General features: G+C 36.7%; 1 protein-coding gene across 1 annotated transcript; it reads left to right on the plus strand.

Annotated features, from left to right (window-relative positions):
- Positions 1 to 2702: 2702 nt before the first annotated feature.
- Positions 2703 to 6844, plus strand: LOC149947144 (uncharacterized). The gene is made up of 3 exons (XM_090173751.1): positions 2703 to 2748; positions 5031 to 5383; positions 6554 to 6844. Exons 1-3 carry the CDS (start codon positions 2707 to 2709, stop codon positions 6786 to 6788), a joined length of 630 nt encoding a protein of 209 aa, XP_090029877.1. The 5' UTR covers positions 2703 to 2706; the 3' UTR covers positions 6789 to 6844.
- The last annotated feature ends 18464 nt before the right edge of the window (positions 6845 to 25308 follow it).

The following is a 25308-nucleotide window of genomic DNA, read 5'->3' on the forward strand; positions in this document are numbered from 1 at the left end:
AATAACATTAGCAAGAAAATCGATTCCGTTTAAGGAAGGCGTTCCCAGCGACGGGTAGAGAGCAAGAGAGATGGCGATTTTATTTAGTCAGATTGGCGAGGACAATAATATGTTTTAAACAAAACAGCGGCAAAGTGGATATTGCTTTCACTTAATAATGTAGTCGTATGAGAGTTATTGTTACTGTCTCGACTCTTAGGTAGAACGGCACCACTCTGAAAATAAGGTTACTTAGATGTGACCTTGCACTGCGTACTAGGTCACGATTTTAACACGAGCCACTGCGTAATTGTCGCCCATTTATTAACCCGAGCCACTGCGTTATTAACACCCATTTTTAACACGAGCCACTGCGTTATTGTCACCAATTTTTTAACCGGAGCCACTGCGTTATTGTCACCAATTTTTAGCACGAGCCACTGCCTTATTGTCACCCATTTTTAACACGAGCCACTGCGATAGTGTCACCCATTTTTTAACCGGAGCCACTGCGTTCTCGTCACCCATTTTTAATATATGGACTGAAACTTCTCCGAATTTTGTGGATAATTCACTTACCTAGAAAAAGTAAAGTATGTTACTATACGTTTCTGTCGGCTACCTGAATATCTGTACATTAATAGCCAAGCTCCGACCGTTTTCCTCGAGGGGCTAACCACGGTCAGATGACCTGTACAAAGATTACGCGTAGTCAACACTGATTAAGGTAGAAACTCTAAAGATTACGCGTAATCTCGTTAGTACAGTCAAAGGTTCGGGATGTACACCGATTACGCGGAGTGACTAGCCCCTCGGTTTTCCTAAAATTATCAAAGTATAATTCAATACAGTACATAGCCTTAACAACGTTCACTTCCGGTTCGTATGTGGAAGACATTGCTTTACCATACCACAACTGAGCGACAATTTTAATTTTGTTTTCGCAGGCGTTAGCGGGAATGAAGAGTCAGTTGCCATTAGTACAACAAGCGATGATGGAAGATCAACTCAGGAAGGTAAGCTTCGATGATTAGTAGCTCCTCCTTCGGATTTTCAAGTCGAAACAATATCACTATTATCCAAGTCCATCTTATGTGCCTTTGTATTCCAGATATGATTTGCAATACCATTATATTTGTCCCCCAACTGTACACAGTTTTTATGTTTTCTTTTCCCACCATAAATTTTCTTTTCGTTGTACCTACATAACATTTTTTGCATTCGCAATTTATTTATATACAATATGAATTCGGTATTGTATTTAAATTGACGTGTGAGTGGCCAAAATCTTAACGAAAATAAAATTAATGATGAGAAAGGAATAACATAAAAATGTGTAAAGATAATAAATCGGGCATAGTTAAAAATAAAAAGAAATTGTACACAGATCAGAGAAATGTTAACAAAATATTCCTGTATTGAACTAAAAGTTTAACAAATGTATTTTTAATATTTTAATAAATCATGAAGTATCAGTCGTGTTTTTACAAACGTATTTAAATTAGTTATCGGTATATTAGCTTCACTCTTCGAGTTTTATCGTGATTTATGGTCACGAACTATCTACATTGAAAAGTATTACCATAAGTTTATAATATAACTCATAACAGATAAGTATCATGCATCTATGTCATTAAAACGAAATATGTATATTCGCACACACGAGGCACTTCTCAATGGGGGGGGGGCGAATTTATTGTCACTTAATTTACCGCTTGTGTTACTCCGCCTGAGGATATTAAATTTAAAAAGTACACTTCGTAGTGAAGTTTTCTGGTCTCTGTAAAAGTTTTATGGTGTATTTAACCCGCATTATTTTCCATACAAATCGTGTTTTGGAATATCAACAGAAATACTGTGAAAGTACATGGTCCAATTGAATAACACACCTGCAGTTTATTAAAGGCAATAAAAGTAGCTAGATTACTTGGGCCTAGGGTGGTGCCTTGGGTATTAGCCTAGCTGATTACTACCAAAATAGATATGAATACTTCTCTTGTAAGAGGTATATTATATACGTCTGGTATTCGAAATATATTATTTTTCATTTATTCCAAATCAACCCGTATTAATTTTAAATAACATCCACCAGCATGTCAATTAATACGTAACAATTTATTTTCGGCAGGAAGTGTATCGAACCCCGAGATGACATAGACACGTGGACTACGAGCCACCATCGCCTCCGCTGCCCCTACCGGCCCCTCCGTTCCCGCCCCCTACCCGCAGAATGAGCAAGTTTGGACGACATCGGAAAGTGTTCAACTACGACCCATTCGCTGATCCCAATAAAACCAACGTAACAACCATTCTGATTTACTCACAAAATATTGTATATTTGTCGTTGTACCGTAAGTTGCTTTAAGATATATATCGCTGTACTCTATCAAAGAGACAGAAATCTCACAGCAATCTTATTCGACGCAGCTCCATAGAAAATACCGAAAAGGCTTTAAAATGTATCTGGAGGTTCCAAAGCTTGGGACTAAAGTTATAGAATTTCCGGAAATTAACAGGCCGCGAGTGTACTGAAACGATAAATCGACGGAGTTGCAATTCCCCTTTCTATATTTTCTATGATAGTGCTATCTTAATTTGTAACAAACAATAACTGACTCAGACTAACGATCGTTCGTCGACAATGTTTCCACCTACTTAACTAGAAATTGTCTTTTTCAGAGTCAAACCTTTCTGGATGCAATTAGCGAAGAAGAAGACTACAATCGAATGAAAGATTTTGCAATACACAAAGAAACTACGACAATAAGGGTAAGCGTCCATTTCAAATCAATAGGAGTTTTCTTAAATTATAGGAGCAGGTACCTTTATAATTGATTAGAGGGTTAGGGATTGCAGATAACGTGAGAAATGAAAATGGAATGGGGAGAGAGCAAGGGTTTTCTTAAGAAAAATAGCAACCAATTAGGAACCAATGTTAGACACCAAAAGCTGACTTACTCTTTAGTTCTAGATCACTATGTATATATCGAAGGGCACTATCGCTATGGCCGAAATGTAGTAGTAGTAGCTGTTGTTGTAGTTCAATGCCGCGACAGCATTATAGATGGCGCTAGAGACGAGTTAATATAATTTATTTTTAAACTATGTTTGTTTCGATCCGTTGGTTTCTAATGCACTTGCGCGAAATCGCTAAAGAAGGCAGCGTTGCCAGACTGACGAAAACTATCGTCCCTGTCGATATTATTTAACCAATTTTTTTCGGCCGCCCAATGTTTTAGAAATTAATATATACATAAGTACGCACCTCTTTCCCAGTTCGGAGGCTCTGGCAATGGCTCGCGAGTTAGTTAATTGCGGTGGTGTAGGTCGCCGTTGCTACTTTATTTCCAAAACCAGGTATCTCCAAAAAATTGATTTGAGTAAAAAATAATGACAATTAACGCGTTCGCGTTCTAAAACCTGCTATTTAAAATCGAGTTTTGGTAATGATAATTTATAATTTAAAACGGTTCTATCATGATATCCATTGGGGCCCTCAGGGGCCCTAACTTTGAGCCCTTGATTTCTTAGTGACCACTGAGGCGACAAATATGATCGATACTACCATTAATGGGTCATGAAAAACTCTAAGAAGCGTGATTTCCGTTTGAGCACTCGGGGGCCCGTAATTTTTTGCCCTTGATTTATCGATAGCGATGCCCATTGGGGCCCCATATATTTGGCTGATGTGGAAGTAATATTACGGCTGTGTCGACTAGTTAGCTATCAGATCCCAAATACTGAATGTGCAGAAATTTATAACCTAAAAATATAATATAGTATTCATCTACCTATCTTACCTTTATGTGACACAAACACTATTAAGTATGCCATAAATGCATTTTCTTTTTTGAAACATTGTTCACAGGATATGACGTAAATTACGTGACTTCTATCTCCGGGACGAAAAACGCGTCGTCAAATTTATAGATTTGAGTCGGAAGTTAATGAATTCCTCGCGCGTTTCTGGCTATGGAAATTTATAGTTTAGCTCGTGCCTAGCCATCATGAGATTTTGTTTCCATGGTAACCTTTTCAATAGCACACGGATCATAAGAATTTAAAATGTTTGAGTCAATTTATTATATGTTCCGTGATAAACAAGGTCTAAAAAAATTCTACATTTGGCAATGTATAGCGACATACTTATGAGCGATTATGTTACATATGATATTACAAATTTTATTAGATTTGAAACATGTACCTAAGCGGGCTCCTAATGAATTTTCAAGTTTGGGAAAAAAAACGAGTGTGGGGCGAAGATCGTCATATATTCATTTACTAATACCATAAGTGTATAATATACTGATATAAGTGTGACACTTCCTATTCTTCACATGCAAAAGCTTTACTGAGAGCTATTCACAAGACAGACTACATTACGGTCTTCGTCCCCGTTTTGCGACAGTACCTCGCTCGGGGGAGATTTTCTTCTTGTGATGACGTCACTCCGTTACTAGCTCTCAGTAAAATATTCCCCAAAGTGACAAAGTTATGGAACAATATTATAGACTTATGCTAATACCATTTGATCGGGAAAATATGGTTTATCAATAGGTAAATATCCTTACGCAGAGTGATTTTACATTTTACATCTATAAGTGAAGTATTTATCTGTAAATTTGAGCCGTGATGCACACATATCCGCGATTGCTTTCCCAAATTCTAATTTTAGAATAGAGAATTTAGTTACTAGATATCAGGAATCCATACCTCTACTTGGAATGCTTATCGCGGCTGATTTTCGTCTCGATGTGGCTGACGGTTTTTTGGACGTCACTATGTTAGCTTAACAAACAGCAATGTGAGAGGAAAGCGCGCGCAGAGGGAATTTTTCTCTCGTAGGCGGGGTCAAAGCCGTCAGAATGATCTTACCATACGCGATACGACCGGATAAGCATTCCAAGTGGAGATATGGATTCCTGTAGATATGCAATGCCAATGATACATGTAAAAATATAATACTCGTGATAAACGAAAAATTGGAAAATGTATTACCAGAGGTGTATTTTACGAGGTCCACTGAGAAAAACCGTGTATTTAATGAGCAGAGCCGTCGACCAATATATTGGAACAGCATGCCTACGTTGGACCGCACAGTAGTCGAAGAAGGGGTGACGGACGAGCCATTGCAAAGGGGAGTTCGCCCAGTGAGATTGGTACCGCTGCCCATCTCGGATCGACCACACACCGAAAACGCTCAAGAATCGGAAACTTCCAACCACCAGCCTAATTACCATCCGCCTTTGGCTCGATATCACTTCCACCACCAACTCAATCATCAACTGCGGGGCGACACGGTCCTGTTGCGCAGGGGCAGCGAGGGCCTTTACGCGGGCCCCTTGAGCGCCTGGCAACAATCTGCAGACAGTTACATCGACAGTGAATCGCACAGACGCACCAGGTACTTTTAGTGTTTCACTTGATTTGCATTACTAATCATTTAAAATTTCATTTTTGTTTCAAGCTTTGCGCGCGTCGACGCAAAAAATCCCCTTTAAGCCTAAGCCTTGGTTTTTACTAGCGCACGTAACGGCGCGTCATTCAACCTTTGGAGCGTACAAATGTTCTAACGCGTGTAAAGGAACGTTTCGGTTTCCTTAAAACTTAAACCACACTTAGGGTCATCCCTCTACTGGCGAAAAAATACGTTACTCACTCCTCACAAGCGCGAAAGTATCACACGGAGCGATCCTGTTAGGTAGCGTCCTCTGTTGGCATTCGCCTGTCAATTTTTAAGTGGTCTACTGGAAAAGAAATAGTAATATCTTAAATAGCTATGAGGTGGCGTAGCTAACGTTCAAATTCGAAATTTTAAGCATGGGCGCTGCTTGTGATACCTTCGCACTTGCGCAGTGGCTGTTGCGCCTATTTTCCCCGATAGAGTAATAAGAATAACCGTGTCGAGTTCTTGATGGGGAAATCCAGTGGAATCGAAACGTCGATCTGTTATTTAGTACAAGGTGATACCCTGGGCAGCAAACGATCACTTTTTAGAACGGGATATACAAGCTAAAGTCCAAAATCACCGAAACCACCACTCCATTGAGAGCAATTTTTCATAATTTTGGAAAATATAAAGTAATTAGGCCGTACAGATTAAGATTATATTAACTTTCGAAACAAATAGGGGTTTTGCAATTTTTTTTCTTATTCAAAATTAAACGGTAAAGCTCGAGTTGGGTTAAAAACGTAATGGTTCCTGTGGTCCTGTGGATAAGCAGACGATTTTATCAGTTTATTCACTTTTCAGGAGGCATAACAAGTGTTGCGCTCATAATGGTTCACGGTGAAGTAGTTCTTTCGACCTATGCAAACCAATAGTTAAATTTAGCGTAAAAGGTGAACATCTTTTGTTCAAGAACAAGCGAAATTTTGTATGAGTAAACGATGCTCTTAAGTCCTGCTTTTGAGGAGTAGTAGAAAGAGCAGCCGTTATACTCCGGAACAAGCGAATAGTTGATGGGGCAGGGTAAATCTCATCCCGGGAACAGGAATATAAAACGTCTTAGGAGTAAAAAGATCTACTATATCAGCAATGGTTTTTAACGATATACGTATCTTATTTACGTAGGAGACGGTACACTGGGAAGACAAATAAAACCAACTTCGAGCTGTCGTATTCCGAGGAAAACCTAAGTATTATTGGCAATACGGCGAACGAAGCGGTTGACGCTGAGCTCGGGATTAGCAAGAAAAGGCAAGTGCTCGACGGACCTCCACACGTTGGATCGTTCAGTCGCTGGCTCTCCAGAATTACGCCCTCCCAAAGCGGAACCACTTGCACCGATCAATTATATAAAAACTAAAATACGAAACTGTAAATTAATACCAATAGATGAACTCATTAATGTCTAAATGAAAACTTTTATCGGAATAACTTTTTGAGGTTTCACAATGGCTAGTCCTATTTATCTAACGCAAAGATGAATTCCAAAATTCCAAACAACGTCAGCCATAAACCTTGTTAAGAGAACTCTTAAGCCACGTTCACAAACTCGTTGAAACCAGTGGTCATTGCGTGTTTCTCGCAATTTCATTGGGAAAACTGGCATTCAAGCTGACTTAAACCTGGTTTTTAGTACTAGTGTGACCGTGGCTTTACTTTTTACGGTTGTACCAATACAACAATCTAAGATGGCATAAAGTCACCTTTAACCTCCGATATAATGGATAGTTGTCTGTTAACGTTGTCTTTATTAGAAATCTGCTTGGAAACCTTTTTTTTTTCATTTACCACCGTGTCCGCGGAATGAGCCAATTTATGTCAAATTGTATGGGAGTTTTTGGAAAACAAATATTTTAACTGAAATGGGATGGGAATAGATATTGGTTCATTGGGAATGGGCGGTAATGGATATTGCTGGAAACGGCAATATTTCTTCTTCAAATTCCGCCGTTTTGTGTCGCGATATTAGTAGTGATTTGAGTTTACCGGTAAAAATAAAAACGGTAAATTTACCAGGAATTTTTTTATTTAATCAAAATATTGGTTTGTTGTCACAATAACTTTTAAAATAGTAGTTTTATTTTACCATAGCCTTAGGTTACATTAAACTTAGAGATTACCCCTTAGAAATACATTTAAATGTATGGAACGTGTCCGGAACAGTGCCGGAAATCTGATTCTGAACTAATCTCAGAAATAAAGATATCGTCTTCGCTTTCAATATCAGAATTTCCGTAATTAGCTTGTAAAGCTGGTAATGATACTTTTTGCGATGTCTTTAAAAGCTTAAGGTGTGCTTTCCGGCTCTTTTATTTGGGTGGTTTTTGCTTTATAAAAAATTGGTAAATTTACCGGTAAAACTACTCGGTAAATTTATCGTAATTTTACTATAACATCTCGAGATATTAGTAGTCGAATATCCAGAAAGATCGCGTAGAGCTCATAGACGATATATATTTGTGTTTAGTCATGCGGAATAGTTCCCACAATTACTGAAGTCCACATAGTGGCAGAACCTATATGATTAAATCTACCATACACGTGGGTTGGCTGGCTTACACCATGGTGTAAACCAAAGTTTAACCAAGTGGTTTTTGGCTTAAAAACCTTAGGACTTTTTTGGAAAAAAAATTATAATCTGAAAAACTGTGTTAAGTTTAAACTAAGACAATTAGTTTAAATTAATTAAAACCAGTACTTGAAATTAAACCAGAAGAAAAACGGTTTTGGGTTTTTTAACAAAAAAGAAAAATTACAAAAAAAATGTTTTATTTTACACATCAAATGTTTAATTTGTTTCTCAAAAACTATGTACCAGAAGCACACAGCAAAGAAAATTGATGTATTGCTAAAATTTCAACCTCTTTGTTTCATACATATTATTTTATATTTGTGAAGTTATGGATTAGAATCAGGGTTCTGCCACAGGCCTTGCTTACTAGAGAATACTTATATGATCTATTGAAACTTACCGCGATCGTAGAATAGTTTCCACTAACGAGCATAAAGGCGAGTTTTCTGCAACTTTGGCACGTTTAAGTTTACACGCCTAAGTTGAGAAACGCGCCGTTACGAACGCTAGTGAAAAACAAGTGACCAAGTTCTTGATAAAAAGGAATGTTGAAATGTTAAAGCATCAGAAATTCTAAATTAACCTGGTATATGGAGCCAATATTTTCAATGAAATCTGTCCCAATTTAATAGATTGCGTCTTCTCTTAAACAATTCAAATGTAATTTAGCTGTGTTTAGTAGAGTAAAAGATTCTCAAAAAATCCATTTAGTAACTTCTCCATATATCGTTTTAAATCTGTAATAAATCTTTAATAAAATTTTAAATTACTGTTTGCATGTTATAAACTATTTATCCTATAAACTTTTCATTTGATATAAGCGATCGATCAATTTATACCTATACAAAATTTTGATATCACCGTCTAAACGGTACCAAACGTAATTGACTGCGGATGACTTCACCCCCTAAGTGGAGAAAAGGCGATGGCAGAATAAAAAAAAAATTCGGTTTGTCGGTTACTATATTCGCCTGGCTAGCCAAATAGCTCAAGTATTTGAATACTTAATCCGGAACAATTCTACTAGGTTGGACATTCAAGTTATAAATATATATTTTTTCTCTCAATGAGGCTTTTAATTTTTCAAAATGCAAAACGGCGCGATGGCAAAGGTTAGGCCAAAAATTTGTTTTTAGCGTAGACGCAAAAATCTCCGTTAAGCCTAACCACGGCCAATTTTGAACGCGCCTACGCTTAATAATAATAATAATCAGCTAGGCTAATACCCAAGGCAACACCTTAGGCCTAAGTCATCAAGCAACTTTTAAGCCATTAATTAAGGTGGCCGGGTTACAATGCGTAGGAGGGTGGTGGCAAGTCCTTGATGCCACGCGAGCCAACATCTCCCTACACTAACTATTAACGTTAACCTCAACAAGGGTTTTATTGACCTCCCGTCTATTGTTAATTTCCGTGAGTTAATAATCCCGCTATGTTTTTCTTCGGTTTTCCACTTTCCTGTTTAGAAAAAACAAGATTTATTAAGTTAAACTATCTTTCCTCAATATATATTAGGCCTTTCCATAAAATATTTCTACGTGCTGTCAGCCTTTCAGTGTGTTTTTCTACGTTACCCACCACCAATTTCGCTTAAATTAAAGAAAAGGTTGGCTGTACTTTTTGCATTAATTTTCCCCAAACATTTTATACGGAGCTCGGGCAAGGAGGATAGCATGTAGAGCTGACTACGCCTTTGATAGTACTGTGTAAGTTTGATTTTTAAACCGCGACGCTATCGCCATCTAGTCAATTTGCTAAAATACTCATGGTTTTTTTGGTATTTTTTTTTTTTCACGATGGTGGCCAAAGACATAATAAAGAAATAGACAGTGGGCTCCCACAAGGTCCTTTATATATCTAAAAGCCCGTACTTTTTTTCGAGGTCCCTAAAACACCTTAAAATCCAAATTGGTGCCTAAATAACCCTATTTCTAGTGAATTTGCTGAAAAGTACCATCGGCTTATAATATGAACCAGAATTGTATCGATTCACGTTTATAGCTATAATTTACTACATTAGGTGGCTACACGAGCTCGGCGAAATTGAAAATATTCGGTAAAATTAATAATGTTGAACTATATAATTTAGAGTAAAGATAGGTAATTTTTGTGATAATATATTTTTACAAATTAAAACTAAGTCAGTTTTAGAAATATCCTATTTTAAAAGTAATTTTTGTAAAAATTAAAGTTTAAATAAAGACCTCATTTTTTATTAAAATGGTCCCTATTTGGTTCCTACTTTTCAAATTTGGTTCCTATTTCACCCTATTTCTAGCCTGAAAATTCCCCTATTTCCCTATTTTTTCTAAAATATCCTTAATTGAAAAATAAGGGCGGAAAGGAATTTTGTCTAAATGTCTATTTAGTCCTAATGGGTTATTGGAACCTTTTTGGTGTAGGAATACAATGTGAATAAAAATTAGTGCGATTAGAATAAAAGGGAGTAGAAAATGTAAGGTAAAGAATCGAGTTAAGGTGGCGTTGTCAATAGAAAATCCTACTCAAATTCAAATTACTAGATTAGGCCCAATATAAGGGATTGCTGAGAATAGGTTAGTAATAACTGTTGCTCCCCAAAAAGATATTTGTCCCAATGGTAATACGTAACCGAGGAATGCTGCTATTAGTAAAAGAAGAATTACAACTCCTGTAATTCATGTAGTTCAGTTTTTATAGGAAGCATAGTAGATCCCTCGTGCAATATGTATATAAATACATACAAAAAATAGTCTCGCGCCGTTGGCGTGTGAAAAACGGAAAAGTCATCTATAATTAACATCCCGTATAATGTGAGAGATAGAATTGAAAGCTATATTAGTATCAGGAGTATAATGTATTGTAAGGAAAATACCTGTGGTTACTTGAATGATTAGGCAAAGGATAAGGAGTGACCCAAAATTTCTTCAATAAGAAATGTTAGAGGGAGCTGGTAAATCAATCAATGCGGAATTTAAAATTTTTAGAATAGGGTGTGTTTTTCGTATTGGTGATGTATCTAAAATTAGTGAAGAATCTAGGATTATGTCTGCCTTATCAAAGCAGCCCTTTAAGTTTTAAGGTACTTCCCTTTAAAATTTTGCATACGGGTTAATAATTCTTTAGTAGGTTGAGAGTAGGGGACCTTGCGTTTGTGGGCTATAGTTATTTGTATTATATTAATTGTAATTTTGATTTAATTATATTTCCTTTAATTTTCTTTGCTTTTTTAGTCAAATTACCTGCGTATATGGTGCATTTGTGGCTTCCAAAGGCTCATGTGGAAGTACCTGTTTTTGGGTCTATAGTATTATACTGAAATTAGGGGGTTATGGTCTTATTCGATTTTTACCTTTTTTGTGAATGTCCTTAAAAGTTGATTAGATTTAGTAGTAAGTTTCTCTGTTTTGGGGGGTGTCTTGGCTAGAGTTATTTGTTTGTCACAGGGAGATTTAAAGTCTCTTGTAGGATATTCTTCTGTTGGTCATACAATAATGTTTTTAGGGGGAATTTTTAGTTTGAGAGCATACGGCTATAATGGGGGAGTGATTATGATATCGCCCACGGGTTTATGAACGGCTTCACTCGCGTAGCCTTATATTAATTCGGGGGATGTTATTGGTGAATCCCTTTATGGGGCTATTTTGGTTTCTTTTAAGTGCAAGAAATATAGCTGCCCCTCCATTTTTGAATTTGGCAGGGGAGTTGATTTTGTACTTTGGAATTTTGGGTTTTGAAAGATTATATATGGTTCCTTTGGGGTTAATGTTTTTTTTAGGGCCGGCATATTCTTTATATTTTTTTTCTTTGGTCCAGCATGGACCTTTATTGTGTAGTTATAGTTTTATTAACTGTCTTAATTTGCGAGAAAGCTTTATTATTTTATTACATATTATTCCTCTTTTATACTTAATTTTGAAGTTAGATGTTTTTTAGCCTTAAATAGTTTAAGAAAAATATCAATTTGTGGTATTGGAGATAATATGTAGTTTTTAGGGAGTGAATATTTTTAAATTTTGATTTATGTTATTGATAGTGTGTTGTTTGGGTGCTTTGTTTTTTAGCCTTAAATAGTTTAAGAAAAATATCAATTTGTGGTATTGGAGATAATATGTAGTTTTTAGGGAGTGAATATTTTTAAATTTTGATTTATGTTATTGAAAGTGTGTTGTTTGGGTGCTTTGTTTTTTGGACTAAATTTATTAATAAGCGGTCAAAGTTTCGTTTTAGAGTATCCTCTATATGAGGGTAGTGTTGGGGTGAGTTTTATGCTCCTGTTTGATTGATTAGGTTTATTTTTCTTTCTGTCGTGCTGATTATTAGAAGATTTGTGCTTCTTTATAGAAGAAGATATATAGAGGCTGACTTAAATTTTAGGCGATTTTCTTATTTGGTAATTCTATTTGTTTTGAGAATGGGTCTGTTTGTTCTAAGCCCTAACTTAGTGTCTTTGTTGCTAGGGTGGGATGGGCTTGGTTTGATTTCTTATTGCTTAGTAATTTTCTACCCAAACATGAAATCTTATAATTCCGGGATAATTACGGTTCTAATGAACCGTATTGGGGATGTATGTATTTTATTAGGTATTTCTTTTTTGGCCTCAAGAGGGAGATGGATTTTTATTTGGCTTTTCAAGGGGGATTTGGGGAGCAATTTAAATGTTGTGGGGGCTCTAATTATTTTAGGCGCGATAACTAAGAGAGCGTAGCTACCTTTTTCTTGTTGGTTGCTCGCAGCTATAGCTGCTCCCACGCCTGTTTCTGCTTTAGTACATTCTTCTACTTTAGTACATTCTTCTACTTTAGTGACTGCGGGTGTATTTGTATTAATTCGTTCTGAGGGGGTCCTCAGTTTGGAGCTAAGGGAGTTTTTAATGGTGATTTCTTTATTAACTCTTATTATAGGGGGTGTGGGTACTTGTGTGGAAATAGATTTTAGGAAAGTAATTGCTTTGTCTACTTTGAGCCAGTTGGGGTTGATAGTATTTACGCTCTCTTTAGGCCTTTGAGAAATAGCTTATTTTCATCTTTTGAATCATGCTATTTTTAAGGCTTTATTATTTTTGTGTGCAGGCTTTGTTATCCATAGTATATTCGGTTATCAGGATATTCGACTTTTGTGAGGGTTGATACAGAGCCCCCCTCTTGTCGGTCTAGGGTTATTAGTAAGCTTTTTAAGATTATGTGGGATTCCTTTTTCGTGTGGGTTTTACTCTAAAGATTTAATTATTGAGTTGTATCTTATAGGGTCTAAAAATGTTTTAATTGTTTTTGGGTTTTTTTCGGTGTTTTTATAACTATTATTTACAGATTGCGTTTGGTTTATTATTTATGTATAAGAGCTTACCAAGGGGGATGTTTAATTAGCTATAAGGAGGATGGGGCTATAAATTTCTCAATTGGGAGTATAAGAATAGTAGGTGTGATTTTGGGGGGGGGGGCAGTTTAATGACTTACATTAGATTATGCCCCCAGTGTTTATTTATCTTTTTGAGGGAAGATTTTTACTCTTACTTGTGTTTTCTTGGTGCTATCTTTAGTAGTATTAAATTTATTTTATAGGAGGTTTTTAATAAAATTTGTTAATTTGGCCATAATGTTTTTTGGGTATATGATTCTTAAGTTGGGCTAGTTCTTACCCTATAATGCTTATAGGGGATAAAATTGGGGGATTAATGGTTAGAGGGGATTTAGGTTGAAATGAATTAATAGGGGGTGTAGGCATATTTAGGGTATTAGGTGAAATAAGAGTAAAGATGCAAAATTACCAGTATAATTTTTTAGGGTCACAGCTAAATCTCATTTTATTAGTTATAGTTTGTTGTCTTTTCTATTACTTGTATAGTTTAATTAGAATATAGTTTTGAAGCAACTAGGGTAAGAATTTTGCAAGTATTTTTAACCGATGGTAGTTTGGGTCTGAAAATCCCACGTGTTTCTTACACTATAAAAATAAAGACTATGTTATTGGTTAACATTTCTAAAGTTAGCGGCTTTATTCATTTAGTCTCTTTAATAGGAGTGTTTTCAATTTTTTTATTAACAATAAGATACCTCTATTTGGTTTCTATTAAATTAATAGGGGTTGTCCTTTTTTCAGGCCGAAACTGAATGTAAGGGTTAAGGCTAGGTAGACTTACAATTTTTAATTGCAAATTAAATTTTATTTTTTAAATACTAACCTTAAGTTCAATTAAGTTCCCCTTGGTTTCATTCGTGTAATAGCCCCAGTATTAAGATAACTGTCAGAATAATAACAGATGTAACTATTGTTGTTGATAGAAAGTCTCTAATAGGAATAGGGATTATAATGACAATTTCGATGTCAAATACGATGAAAATTAATGCAATCAAAAAGAATTGGAGAGAGAACGGGACTCGGTTCTTATATAAGGGGTTGAATCCGCATTCAAAGGGAGAAATGTTCTCTAGTGCATTGTGGGGGAAAAAGCTAAATTAGAGGTGATAAATATAAATAAGATTCTAATTATTAAAACTAGTGTAATAATGATTATCTAATTTATTTAAACCTTTTAGTTGGAAGCTAATTGTACTTTGATTATACTAAGTAGATAGCTGCCTCACCAGTAGATTATTGAGTATAGTAGCAATCAAACTACATCTACGAAATGTCAGTATCAAGCTGAAGCTTCAAATATGAAGTGATGAAGGCTTGAAAAATGAAAGCTGTTATGCCGTAGCAAAGAGACTAGTAAGAGGGTGGACCCAACGATTACATGTAACCCATGAAAACCTGTTGAGACAAAAAATGTGGTACCATAAATTGAATCCGTGATGGTAAAAGGGGCTTCAATATACTCTCAGGCTTGTAGAAGTATGAAGTATACTCCCAGTGCTAGAGTGATTGCTGATTTAGCTTGTGAAAAATTATTATGTAGTAGTCTATGATGTGCCCATGTAATTGAGATGCCTGAAGATAGAAGGATTGTTGTATTAAGTAGGGGGATTCGGAGGGGGTTAAAAGGTTCGATTCTTTGTGGGGGCCAGACTATCCCTACTTCGATGTAAAGAAAGAGATAAAGAAAAAAAATACCTCTGAGATAATAAATAGGATTATATCTCATTGGAGCCCCGTTACAACTTTGTTGGAATGTATTCCTTGAAATGTAGCCTCTCGAGTGATATCACGTCATCATTGGTAGGCTGATAGAGATAATATTATTAGTCTAATTAATAGTAAAAAGTTAACCTTTAGGTATATCCATCTAATAATACCTGAGGTTATAAAGAGGATACTAAATGATGTCGTTAAGGGCCATGGGCTTTGATCTACAATATGGTAGGGGTGAAAATTCTTCATAGTGAACTTCTGTCGAGTATAAAGAGATTAAAACAATGAAAATGTAAGCTTGGATTATGCCTACTGCCCATTCTAGGGTCAAGAGTAAGAATTGTGTTGAAATAATTGCTCTTCTTTTAGTCAAGGAATTAATTGTTCCTTGGTTACCGAGTAGCGTTAGAAGAAGATGCCCGGCAATTATATTAGCAGATAGTCGAATGGCGAGAGTAACAGGCCGAATTGTATTGCTAATTGTTTCAATTAGAATTATGAAGATTATTAAAGCAATGGGGGTGTTGTTAGGGAGTAAGTGTGCAAATATCCTATTTGTATTATTTAGTCATCCGAATAGTATAAATGTAATCCAGATTGGGAGGGCTAAGCTTAGTGTGATTACTATGTGACTTGTGGCGGTGAAGATAAATGGGAATAGTCCCATTAAATTATTAATTAGAATTATCCACATTAGAGCAATAATAATTAAAGGTATTCCTTGTGTTGAAGTTCTCCCTAAGAGAGCTGTAAGTTCTTTAGTTAAGGAGTTTACTATGCTACTTATTAAAGTATTGCTTCGAGTTGGTGAGAGTCAAAATTATAAGGGTATAATGAAGATAGGGCTAAAAGCGCTAATTCAGTTTAATGAGAAATTTTGCGAAGTGGATTGGTCAAAAGTGGGGAATAAATCAATTATCATTGTCAGTTTAAGTTTTTGTTTTGTTTGTTTGGGTGGTTATTTGCAGTTCTAGCATTGAATTTTTTGTAAAAACTTAGTATAATTAAAGTTAATCTTATTAAAATGATGGGATAAAAGAAAAGGCTTGTTCATATTATAGGGGCTATTTGTGGCAATAAAAGGGGCGACTGCGATTGTATCCTGACAAAATACTGTTATTTGTTAACTACCCTCTGCATTAAGGTTGGTTTAAGAGACCAATGCTTATAATTTCAGCCACTTAATGGTATTATTTATATATTTTCCCAACCTTCCATATGAATCCAGTTGATGTAATTTTGTGTAGGCATACTTTCTAGAACGATGGGTATAAAACTGTGCTCTGCCCCACAAATTTCTGAGCACTGGCCGTAGAAGACACCATTTCGTAGGGATAAAAGAGGGAGTTGGTTGATTCGCCCCGGGACAGCATCTGCTTTAATCCCTATTGAGGGTATAGCCCATGAATGGATTACATCAGTGGCTGAAATTAAAAGGCGGGCATTAATATCAGTTGGGATAACTACTCGGTTATCTACTTCTAGTAAGCGGAAGTTATTTCTTGAAAGGTCATTTGTTTGAACTATATAGGAGTAAAAAATAATGTCTTTGAAATCTGTGTATTCGTATGATCAGTACCATTGGTGCCCTATAGTCTTGATGGTTATATTTGGGTGGTTTGTTTCATCCATTATATAGAGTAATTGTAGTGATGGGAAGGCAATAGAAATAAGTATGAAAGCGGGGATGATTGTCCAGAAAGTTTCGATTTCTTGCCCCTCCAACAGAAGCCGATTTGAGTATTTATTAATTAATGAATTAACTATCATATAAAAGACTAGGATGGTGATTAAGATTAAAATAATTAAAGTATGATCGTGGAAAAAGATTATTTGTTCCATAATAGGTGAAGATAATTTTATTTCAAGTTGCCATAATTGAATACTAAATTTAATTGAGTGTTAGTATGACTTATCGGCGGATGTTGATGCGCCCATTCTACAGAAGTTGGTATATGGGAGGAGAATATTATAACTCGTTGGGCTACTATACTTTCTCAAATGATAAAAATTAAATAAATTATTGCAATTATGGATAGAGGACAGGACATTTCATGAGGTGTAAGCATCTGGGTAGTCAGAATAGCGTCGGGGTATCCCCCCAAACCAAGAAAGTGTTGAGGGAAAAAGGTTAGATTAACCCCCAAAAATAAGGATAAAGTGTGTTTTTAATCACTTAGGGTTTATTACTAGCCCTGTAAATAGGGGCATTCAGTGAACAATTCCCCCTATAATGGCAAAGACTGCCCCCATTGATAGAACATAATGAAAATGTGCGACTACGTAGTAGGTGTCATGGAGGATAATATCTAGTGAGGAGTTTGCTAAGATTACTCCTGTAAGCCCCCCTATAGTAAATAAAAAGACAAAGCCTAGACTTCAATAAAGAGAGGGATCTAAATTTAGCTTTGATCCGTGTATTGTCGCTAATCAGCTGAAAATTTTAATTCCTGTGGGTACAGCAATGATTATTGTAGCAGCGGTGAAGTAAGCCCGTGTGTCTACATCTATTCCTACAGTAAATATGTGATGGGCCCACACAACAAAGCCTAAAATACCCTAGTGTCCCAAATGGTTCTTTTTTTCCTGTTTGGTGACTAATAATGTGGGAAACTATCCCGAATCCTGGGAGAATTAAAATACATACTTCCGGATGACCAAAAAATCAGAATAGGTGTTGGTATAAAATTGGGTCTCCCCCTCCTGCTGGGTCAAAAAAAGAAGTATTAAAATTACGGTCAGTTAGGAGTATTGTGATAGCCCCTGCGAGAACTGGTAGTGAGAGAAGAAGGAGAATTGCTGTAATTTTGATTGATCAGACGAATAAAGGTACTCGTTCAAAAATTATCCCTGGGGTTCATATATTAATAACAGTTGTGATGAAATTTACAGCCCCCAAAATTGAGGAGATACCTGCTAAATGCAAAGAAAAAATAGTCAGGTCAACAGAGGGTCCTCTATGGGCTAAATTTCTTGATAGAGGGGGGTAAACTGTCCACCCGGTGCCGGCTCCACTTTCTACTATGGTTGATCTTAAAAGTAATAGGAAAAAGGGTGGTAATAACCAAAATCTTATATTGTTTAAACAGGGGAAAGCTATATCTGGGGCTCCTAGTATTAACGGGACTAACCAGTTCCTGAAACTTCCCATTATAATAGGTATAACTATAAAGAAAATTATGACAAAAGCGTGGGATGTAACAATTACGTTGTAAATCTGTTCATTTTCTATTATTGAACCCGGTTGCCCTAACTTAATTCGAATTAGGATACTTAAGGCAGAGCCAACCATTGCGGCTCAAACTCCAAAAATTATATATAGTGTCCCAATATCCTTACGGTTAGTTGAGCATAATCATCGCGGTAAAATGTCTGAAAATAGGAGGTAAATTGTATCTAAGACGAATACCGTGAACAATTGGTGGAAACCCTGCCATTGGACGTTTAGAGGTTGCCATAACACTCAGCACTCGGTCCGTCCTTAAAGTCAATAAGAAGGTGTTGAAGAGAAAACGCCCGTACAAACACAACACAACAGACACAAACACAACAGACTGAACACGCACAACCGTAAAACCAAAACACAACAAACTCAACACCCACAAGCGTCATAACACAAAATCAACATTCACACCCTTCACATAAACAATACAATAACGAAATATCTAATCAAACTGGGTTCAAACTGTCACGACGGTGAGCGTTAACGAAAAAAAACCAGCCAAACCAAACCCAACCGCCAATTAATCCGTTAACGCTCACTGTCGCACGGTGGTTTTGCCAACCGATCGACTTCGTTCCCTAATTCCTAGCAACTGCGAACGCAGATATTTAGAGAAACTGCGTACGCAGTGATTACGCTTTGCACCGAAAATGCGAACGCGTTCGCAGGACAAACACACAGACACACACACATACACTCACACAGATAGACACACACAGACAGACAGACACGGTGATTGGAAAACCACTCCTAGGGGACAGAGTCCCCTCGGAGAGGTAAAAATAGTCTACATATTTTTTTTATTTAATGTAAAGAAATTACATCCACTTGAAAGTAAAATAGAACAACACGTACAACGGTCAGAATACACACAATCCTTCAATTGTGTTAAGTTTCTTTGAGCTATTCACAGCAGCCTGCAACGCCGGTATCACAACCAATATATATCCACTTCCACACATAATTGTATTTACACTTATTTGTTACTTCTAGTCATACTTTGAAAGCATCGAAGATTCCTTCGATCAGTGTCTTTCTTATTTTTTACTTCTGATCAAACTTATTTGTTACTTCTGGTCATACGTTGCAAGCATCGCGTACTACTCCGATAAGTGTCACTTATTTGTTACTTCAGGTCATACGTTGTAAGCATCGCGTATTACTCCGATGAGTGTCACACTTCTTTGTTACTTCAGGTCATACGTTGTAAGCATCGCGTATTACTCCGATAAGTGTCACACTTATTTGTTACTTTGGGTCAAATTAGAACGGCCTTGAAAAATGCCAGAGATAAATTCGCGTATAGAGTAATGGCACTGTGACGTCCTAGTACGTCACCCATGCTCTTTCCTATAGATAAAAAATTTGCGACCAAAATGGCGGCCATGGCCAAAGCTACAGAGTGCTACTACTCTATAGTCTCAACGCTTTTTTTTTTCAAAAAATGCAGGGCGCTGCCAAATTATTTCTACCCCCGTTTCTTCCCCATACGGCCATGCTCTGGCGGACTTTTAGGCGGCGGGGGGGGAAATAATGGGGTGCAGCTTCGTTGATGATCTTCGCCAAGTTTTCTGAAACTGCGGTCTAAAAGTAAAACACGTGCAGTAAAGGCTTATCACTTAGGCCTTGTGCTTAAAGGTTGTGATAAACATTATGGGTGGCGGAAGAGTCACAATTTATTAAAAAAAAAGAGTGTCCATGTCTGCTGCCATTTAATTTGCATGTCTTTCCAAAAGACAATCGCATGTTATCAGTTTGGATTTCGTCTTTGGGAAGAAAAGATTATGTGCCATCAAAACATTCAAGGGTAATTTTAAATTAATCTTAACGCCTTTAACTCTTTGTTTTAATTAGATATTTTCATTTAGGTTTGTAGTATTCACTTTGAAGATGGGAAACCTACTCCAACGAATCCCAACCCTACTTTAAACCTAGGATTAATGGAAAATGTATATAAATTTGAAATATCATTTGTTACTGGCATTCTTAATTATTAATTTTCTGTGTACATTGCCAAAATTTCAAGGAGCGATCAATAAATAGTAATGACCAACATGAAAGTAAAATGGATAATTTAGGTTCAGTTCTAGGAGAGAAAACTGATGTGGGCCTAATTGAAAGTATTGAACTACTGGTACCATCAAATAATTCAGAAAGGGATTTGGTTAATTTACCGCTCGTTGTAACACCAAGGATTCACAATCATAGCCATCAAAAAATCGCACAATCTTCGGACGAAGAAGTACACTTGATTGTAATAATGAAACAAATGTCAACTCCTCATTACGTATTTTGGAAAATGATTTTGTTGAAAGTAGGATAGGCTTGAAAAGGATTTGAGTGATAGGCGAAATATCGTTACCCGTACACCCGCAACTTTTAAAGACAGCCATATTTCTACATTTTGTGGTATGTTTTCCAGTATTTCTTATGATAAGAATACGAATTTTGTAGATACAGAGATTTCGAAGGTAATGGACAAACCTTCAGCTTCATCAGTAAACCATATGGAAACTTCTAATCTGCAACCTCGTAAATTAGACCAAATTAGTCCCTTAAATTATGTTCCTACTAAAATTAATATTTTAAATGTGATGTTTCAACTCAGTGTGAAAAAGCAGCTTTTCTAACGTTCGTGATGCATCAACTCAATGCTATGACATTTCTATTAAAGACCATAACTACAGTAAAATGACCCATGAAACATGGGATACCAGTGAATACACCTCATATAACCTACGAACACATGACCAATTCCGATTGTTTATTTTACACTGGCATACAATTAGAGGTATTTCTCAAGTTGTTAACTACCGCCAAATTCATGGTAGGCATAGCTCCAAATGGCCATTTTATGTTTGTGACAAAATGTTATGGTGGTAGGGCAAGTGACAAATTTATTTTTAACGATTCCAAAATCATTGATTACACTGTGCCAGGTGACGAATTGATGGCTGACAGTGGATTTACAATTACCAATGATCTGTTAATCCGTCAAGTTAAATTAAATACTCCCGCTTCTGATAGAAATAAAAAACAACTAAGTGAAAGCGAGGTTGTGAGTACATGCCGTTTGGCAAATGTTAGAATCCATTTTGAACGGGCTATCAAACGACTAAAAGAGTACCGTATTTTCAAGTTTGAAATGAACATAACCTCTCTTTCTAGTCAACTTTATAATATGGTACTAGTTTGCGTTGCTTTGTGCAATTTGAAACCCCCCTGATAAGAAACAAAAATCAAAATATGTTAATTAATCTGGTTTTATTTTTAAAGTTTTTAAAATATATTGTTACAAAATGATTTATAGTCCTCATGAATATTCAGAAAATTAGCATGAAAATCTGTGAAAATAAGCCTTTCTATAAAGTTATAACGCTTGCCGAACTTGTTTTAATGTATCGCTTTTGTCACGAGATACGTAAGAGTTCAGTTCAGTTTTGAAGGTTAGATCTTTATAAAACGAGCGACCCGTCGAATTTTAATTAATGTCTTGTTCAACTTGTTAAAATGTTCCACGCGCTCTTTAATATTTTAGCGTAAAAGGCTCGAGCATTTTTTTTTAATTTTAGGGAGCACGCGCGCAATTTCTCGAGCCCATTTACGCTAAAATATCAAGACGCGCGTGGAACTTTTCAAACAAGCTGAATAAGACACGAGTTTTTTACTAGCGTCTATTAGCTATCATAGTGAAACGTCACGAGTGACGCGCCCGATACATCGAAACAAGAAGGCCAATGTCACTTTATAGAAAGGCCTATTTAGGCAACATGTGTGTGAAATAAAATAACCGTAACCTAGTAAGTATATCGTTAACTACATTTTCATCATACTCACACCCAGTTAAAAAAGATTTTTCAGGACAGTCCGACGTATAAACATAAAAGTGAGCATATTTCCTTCCCGAGAAATGCATTGCCAGTTGTACTTGTGAGTAATATCCTCTCTCACCTTTGGGATTTAACTGTGGGGCTCCATTTACAATTTTTAGATCCATTTTTTTAATTCCAAATGGTTTTCCATCAGGAAAAGGAGATTTCACTTCGATGATTTCATCTTCTCTCACCAAACCATTTGGACTAGCTGAGAGCCAAGGGTCAGATTTTGATGTGAAAGTTCCACATGGTTGCACAGCTAAATCTAGAATTTTTTCAAACTGTTTTATGGCTATGGGTTCGAATTTTTGGCCATGAGCTGTAAATTTGTTCCCTTCAAATCTCTTATACAGGTGGTAGTGGTAACTCGTTTTTGGAAATTATTAGCAGTTGATACAGTTAGTCGTACCTTTCGGCTTTCGATCCAAAGCTATGATTGCGATTGGTTAAGGGTCAAGTTCTGTAGTCCATCAATTTGGTCATTAGAAAGGCAAATAAATTTACGATAAAATTGTGCGCAAAAACCACAAGAATCAGGTAAATTTTCAAGATGATTATGATTGTGAATTGGCTTAATAATTCCAGAATCCTTAGAACTGTGTACAGGTCCTTTACGAGGTTTTGTTGGTTGAGATGAGATAGTGTTATTTAGAATAGTTCCAGGGGCTCGCATTAAATCTCCTATGCCTTCCTTTTCCAAGTTTTGAATCATGTCTTCGTGTGAGTCATAATACTTCAGTTTGAATGTCTTCTCCTTTTTATCCACATTTTCTGTATGTAGTGTCACTTGATCACCAACACTAGGTTTTTTAAAAACGATATCCTGCATAAGGATTGGTACAATGTTTCATTTCGAACCAATATTCCATTTCATAAGCTCATCTGTGCAAGATGAGCCAACTAAGCCTAAACTGTTGGCCAAATCAATTTTCCATAAGATTGCTCCTACGTGGCTGCACATAGCACAATACCGCATCTTTTAACGCACACACACGCTTGATGGCTGTTTGAGATGGATTGTGATGGTGTTACTCTAGCCTTTAAGTACAAGAGACCCTTTACAACTTCATACACATACACCGTTTCAATCCACCCACTTCCCAAATAATTATGGGATTGAAGGCTTGTAAAACAATTCATTTTCGCCAAATCACAAGCTTTCATTTCAACCAAATAGCAAACAATTTGAGGGCCTCTTGTTAAAGGCCACAGTTTAGTATCATCAATCCACATATTATCCACCACAGTAGAGGGATGTGGTAACGAGGTTCCATCGTCTAATGAAATTAAAACTTATGTTTAATAACTTGTTTATCATATTTTCTACATTTATAAAACTTACCAAGTTAGATTACATTCATTTCAATAAATACTTAAAATCATTCAAAAGGCTTTTATCATTTAGCCTTGGTGAAAGAAAAACGAGATGACGAAGAGAGCTCAGAGCAGACGAAGTCACGATTCCCACGAAGCTGTATCCGATTATTTAAACCCCCCCCCCCCCCCGCTTAAAAGTCAGCCAGAGCATGGCGCTCATATGGGGAGGAAATGGGGGTTGACAGAAACCCGTATTAGAGTTTTTCCAATGTTGGAAGTTGAGGGGGGTACGTATACGCTGTCCAAAAAACTTTACTTAGAATTAAAGTGTCTCCAAAGTTCGGTGGCAAATGTGTGTAAACTCCGTAAAGTGCGAAATTTACGGTTGACTCTGCCCGTCTCTGCCAAGGCCGAGTGAGGGGTTGGGGGGAATGAAAAGGATGCTCAATTTTCTTTTTTTTTTGCCACCGAACTTTGGAGCCCCTTTAAACTTAACCAACGTAATTGCAATTCTAGGTTATATGGAAACCACAGCTACTAAAAAATTTAACTTTCAAGAAAGTCGGACTTAAATTAAGGAACTTTATCAAATTACCCCAAAAACTATACTTAAATTTAATATTTACTAATATAACCGAAGTTGTAGGTCCGGACTTAATTTTTTACAAAATATCTACCACACAAAGCCAAACTAACGAAAACGTAAAATTGGGCAAATGCCCAACTTCTTTAGCTTCGATTTCAAAACTATATCAAAAGGCTATCAATGGCGAGATATGCCCTAACCGTTGAAGAGTTATGCGCGACACAGCGGCATCGGCATCGGCGGCAACGGCTACACTGAACGTGAGACCATGGATTACATGATCTGAGTGGGATGCGGTGCCTGAGTGGCTAAGGCGATGTACTGGTAATCAGTGGCGCCGCCAGGGGGTAGGCTGAGTAGGCTATAGCCTACGTGTAAATTTCATGAGGGCCCCCAATTTATCTAAATTAATAGGGCCCCATCCATTTGTCCAGCACTAGTATTTTATTTTTATATTCATTTCGACTATAACGAAACGATATTATTCATAGCCTTGATATGAACACAAACATGGGGTCGGGTTTTCCAACTATTTATTTGTTACAGTCCGCTTGGGGTCAATTTCGCCAGGCCATCTTATTTATTGTCTACTCTCACCCCCGAAAGCAAGCCGTTCTAGAACTGGGCCAGTAGCATTGTGGAAGGTAAAGCCATTGATGAGGATTTCCTAGAAGTGAGAAGGGGGGAATGGAGCGCTTCCCAATTCTAGGAAACTCATCAGTCAGAGGTCGCGCATCTCGAGTACATGGTAAAATCCAAAAAAAATCCATGACGATATGGTTAATCCGTAAACGCACGACTCGGACTGAGCCCGACTTTCTTCATTATTTGCAATATGACCGGCAGACGTTACTTGTCGGGAGCGCAAAAGCGTCTCAAGAGAAAAAAAATTAAACTAGTCAATGATGGACAAGAAGGTGCAGCGAATAAAATCGGCTCGTCAATTAGTACAGGAGGAACCGAATAAATTTACGGATGTAGGGTTGGAGTCCGGAGGAACAAAACAACAAAGTAATTTTGATTCAAGCAGTTCAAATAATTGTTCAAATGAAGAAAACCGGGATTTTCCAGAAACGGAAGCAATTTTTAAAGTTCGAGAACCGGATGGCAACGAAAAAATTAATTCTTCAGATTTAGAGCTAAAGCTCTGCCAGAAAAGCAAAAAGAACTTTTAATATCTAATTTATCAGCGCAAAAAAACCAAAACCCAAGTGAGGAGCAATCAAACCATGCCATGCGATTTAAGTTTCGACAAAG

The sequence above is a fragment of the Leiobunum rupestre genome, chromosome 4 (assembly GCF_980474605.1).
Source record: "Leiobunum rupestre chromosome 4, qqLeiRupe1.1.hap1, whole genome shotgun sequence".
Lineage (NCBI taxonomy): Eukaryota > Metazoa > Arthropoda > Arachnida > Opiliones > Sclerosomatidae > Leiobunum > Leiobunum rupestre.